The sequence below is a fragment of the Haplochromis burtoni genome, unplaced genomic scaffold, assembly GCF_018398535.1.
Source record: "Haplochromis burtoni strain Fernald_Lab_line unplaced genomic scaffold, NCSU_Asbu1 Contig_808, whole genome shotgun sequence".
In the NCBI taxonomy this organism is placed as follows: domain Eukaryota; kingdom Metazoa; phylum Chordata; class Actinopteri; order Cichliformes; family Cichlidae; genus Haplochromis; species Haplochromis burtoni.
Genome location: NW_024583169.1, coordinates 54311 through 58509, shown reverse-complemented (window position 1 = coordinate 58509; position 4199 = coordinate 54311). Strand labels below are relative to the sequence as shown.

At 49.4% G+C, this 4199-nt stretch overlaps 1 protein-coding gene across 1 annotated transcript in view; it reads left to right on the top strand.

Annotated features, from left to right (window-relative positions):
- Positions 1 to 2604, top strand: part of ik (IK cytokine) — an 8761-nt gene extending 6157 nt beyond the window's left edge. Inside the window, exons 11-20 of the mRNA XM_005950681.3 lie at positions 142 to 181; positions 261 to 414; positions 488 to 506; positions 589 to 673; positions 1137 to 1223; positions 1340 to 1397; positions 1470 to 1558; positions 1657 to 1765; positions 2243 to 2277; positions 2390 to 2604. Of these exons, the coding sequence (XP_005950743.1) occupies positions 142 to 181; positions 261 to 414; positions 488 to 506; positions 589 to 673; positions 1137 to 1223; positions 1340 to 1397; positions 1470 to 1558; positions 1657 to 1765; positions 2243 to 2277; positions 2390 to 2417 (704 nt within the window). The 3' untranslated portion in view covers positions 2418 to 2604. The remainder of the gene's footprint in view (positions 1 to 141; positions 182 to 260; positions 415 to 487; positions 507 to 588; positions 674 to 1136; positions 1224 to 1339; positions 1398 to 1469; positions 1559 to 1656; positions 1766 to 2242; positions 2278 to 2389) is intronic.
- Positions 2605 to 4199: the final 1595 nt, after the last annotated feature.

Below are 4199 nucleotides of genomic sequence, written 5' to 3'. Positions count from 1 at the left end.
TAGCTGCCATCACCAGTGTGTGAATGGGTGGATGACTGGATGTGTGAAGCGCTTTGGGGTCCTTAGGGACGAGTAATATATATAAATATATAGATATAGACCATTTTTTCTTAGTCAAGCACTCACCTGTTTGTGTTTCAGGTAAACTGGACGATAAGAGAGCTCCAGAGGCTGATCTCAGGTCAGTTCACCCCACATCGCCTCATCACGAGTGTGTGTGTTTATAGTGTGTGTGTGTTTATAATGTGTGTGTGTTTCAGTATCTTTGAGGACATCGGGGACTATATCCCATCCACCAAACCCACCAAAGAGAAAGAGCGTCACCGGGACAGAGACCGGGAGCGTGACCGTGACGACGACACCAAGAGCCGCAGACACACCTACTTTGAGAAACCGCGAGGCGACGAGCACCAGGTGATGTTGGGGGGCGGGGTTTGTTTGTGCCTGGTTTACCCGTGTGGTTCTAACTGTGTGTGTGTCTCTGCAGGTGATGGAGGTGGACACAGGTAAGCTCCTCACTGTGACTCACACGATCGTTCTGACCAATGACAGCTGATCGATAACTGATGGATGCTGCGTCTGTGGCAGGTCCAGGATCAGTCAGAGACCAGATCAAGATGATCAATGAGAAGTTTGCAGGAGCAGCAGGCAGCCAATGGCAGAGCCAGGAGCCATATCCTTGTTTATGATTGGACTGTTGTATGAGTGGGTGGGGCTTACTGTACCACACCAGCTTCTGTCTGAGCTGGTTTACCTGTGCGCAGGTAAAGTCTGTGCTCATGTTGTGTTACAGGTGATGTTCTCGCTCACCTGTATGGGGCTCAGGTGTTCCGGTGATGTCACAGCTGCTGGGATGGAGCGGTAGTAATAGCGCCTGAGCGGGAGTAGTAGCGCCTGAGCGGGAGTAGTAGCGCCTGAGCGGGAGTAGTAGCGCCTGAGCGGGAGTAGTACCGCCTGAGCTGGAGTAGTAACGCCTCAGCATACTGAACAACTGCAGTACTACACACAAGAAAATACACAATATAGATACATGTATGTATGTGGTACAGTGATACAGGGTACCGACACCAGTACTGAGTGTGTGTGCGTGTGTGTGTGTGGTGTTACTGCAGTACTTGTCCTTAGCTGGTGTGTACTGGCTCTCAGAGGAGAGACTCCAGTAAGGAGCAGCTGGGAGATTTTTTTGGAGGATCAAACTCATACGCAGAGTGTTACCCTGCTACGTAAGACACACACACACAGACACGCGCACAGACACACTCACAGACGCACGCACAGACACACACAGACACACGGTGCGTTAACCTTCAGGTGTGTGTGACTACATCTGTGTGTGTAGGATGGACGACCTGGCCGTGGACAGTGACGAAGAGGTGGACTACAGTAAGATGGACCAGGTAACTCTGACTCCCAGCATGCACTGCAGCTCATCCTCACACAGCAACATGATGCTTTTCTGTGTGTTCCAGGGCAATAAGAAGGGTCCTCTGGGCCGCTGGGACTTCGACACTCAGGAGGAGTACTCGGATTACATGAACAACAAGGAGGCGCTGCCCAAGTGCGTGCTACTGTGTCCCTCCGCTCTGACTGACAGGCAGCCTGTGTGTGTCTGTGTGTGTGTGTATTCACTCTGTGTGTGTGTGTGTGTGTCTACAGGGCTGCCTTCCAGTACGGCATCAAGATGTCTGAAGGCAGGAAGACACGACGTTTCAAAGAGACCAATGAGAAGGCAGAGCTCGACCGCCAGTGGAAGAAGATCAGCGCGGTGAGAGAGACGGATGATCTGACATCGTCGTGTTGGTGTTGTTCCAGGTTCAACATTGCAAGTGACCAATCACATTGTTGTGACGTTATTCTTTGGCGCGCCGAGACATTCGTGCATTTATGAAATTCCAATGTTGCACGGACAATATCAGTTCTGCTCAGCGTTTATTAAAGGGTCAGGGTCCGTTGATCGGCGGACAGAGGCGGTTTCTCGCAGCTTAAGTACAGTTTTTTGTTTCGCGGCGGTTTTTCCCAAAGTCCCAAAAGTATGACGTCACAACATTCTGATTGGTCACTTGCAATGTTGATCTTGGAACAACATTTACTATGTTGATCTGGGAACAACACCAACACGACGATATCAGATCGTGTGAGACAGACACGCACACACAGGCAGAGTGAACACAGACACACACACAGACACACACACGCTGTAAACCAATCAAACACGACGCTGAAGCAGCTGTTTTTGTTTCAGATCATCGAGAAGAGGAAGAAGATGGAGGCTGACGGGTAAATACTTCCTGTTTGTTCTCAGCTCCTCGTTTATCACTTTGTCAGCCAATCAGGCAGCAGTGACCTTATGTATGACATCATAAATGATGGAAGACTTTTATTTTTTCAGGGTCGACGTGAAGAGACCAAAATACTGAAGACGCCCCGCAGACCCAGCAGCTAAATCGATCGTGTATCGATCGGCTTCATGTTAGTTTAGAAACATGTAAATGTACAGAGATGCTGTGAGGTCAGAGATCACTGACCCTGATAAGTGTGTATTGTTATTGATTAGCTGTTCTTATTGATCAGTTTGTTTTGTGAGAATAAAAACATCCAAACATCTGCTGTGATTGCGGTTTCTCTATAAAGACGGCCAATCAGGAGGATGTGTGCTGATCAGCTGTATCCATGGAACTGCAGTGGGCGGGGCCAGGAACAGACTGATTAGTATCATTTTTAACACGTGTGACGTCATGACCTCGCAACCTGAGTTTGTATCACTGATGTCTGTGAACGGGAAGATTACGATATTCGAGATCTGGCCTAAAGTAAAATAGACGCCCACATGAGTGACAAAGATGGCCGCTCAGAGTAAACTTCACACTGCTCTCGCATTGGCTACCAACTCATCAGTCACAGCCTGTTAACCAGTCAGCTCTTATGGATGAACAATATTTACAGTGACGAAGCTCAGTGGCGTCGCCCCCTGCTGGCCGTCACACAGAAAGCTTACAGTCCTTAAAGCTGTGTCGTCGGGTTATTGTTACTCATCACTGTAGTTTTAGCTTCACCTGTTTTTAGCCAATCAAGAGGATAGAAATCACATCTGTCCTCTGAGCTCACAGCTGGCAGACTCACAAAATGTGCTAACGCTAGACGTGCTAATCTAAGAAGCTAATCTAATTTTCATTTAAAGTAAGTAAACTGGAATGATGACATCACAAACACTGATTGGCTGTGGTAGATGTTAGACAGCAAGTGCTCGCTCGAGTCTGGACGAGCAGCAGACGTTTACGCCCACATCTGCTGAGTGTCAGAGGTCACATCACAGATCCACAGGAACTGGTTAGCGAGTTCGTCAGTAGTGGTGTGCCATACTCGGTGTTGGGAAGGTTACTTTTAAAATGTATTCCATTACAGAATACATGCCCGAAATGTATTCTGTAACGTGTTCCGTTACTCCCCAACACTGGCCATACTGCATATTTCGGTATCGATCCGATACCAAGTAAATACGGGCCAGTATCGCCGATACCGATACTTTTCAATAAATAGGGTGGATGCCTCATTGAATTGCTAGATCGCAATTAATTTTCATGACCTTAAGTGTTTTTTGTGATTTTTCCTTTTGTATTATTAATTACTTGAAACCCAGGACGTAATTAGGAGAAATAATTTATTTATAATTAAATAAAAAAATGCTTTATTATTGTGGCGGCCGTGTACTGCGATGCTGCTGCAGATGAGATGGACTCACCTTCACTGCAACTACAATCATGCCTCGCCGGCTTAAAACCTGTGCGTTGCTTGTGCTGTTGTTGTTTTTGGTGGTGATGTGCACAGCTGGCAGCAGGAGGGCTGCAGCCGTTGAATGTAGGCTACTGTTACAGCAACCGGGTGATCACTGTAAGGGTGGACAGCGCGCGGCTCGGGGTGAGCCGGAGGCTGGCGCGCCAATGGGCCCTGCCAAGCTGGAGACGGAGGTCGAGGTGCGTGGGGGTCCTGCCACGCCTGAAGGCGGCACGCGTGCCGGCCGTCTGCCCAGCTGCCTCTGAGCCCCGGCTCACTTCCACTCCTGCTGCACCGCCGCTGCTTGCCCTATGGGTGGCCATCAGGCCAGCTCCCGGGCTTCCGCTGGAGGTGCGGGCGACCGCCAGAGTGGACACTTCCCTGTCGCATGGGCGGGGCATGGGGCGCCGATGGTCCGGGCCGATTCC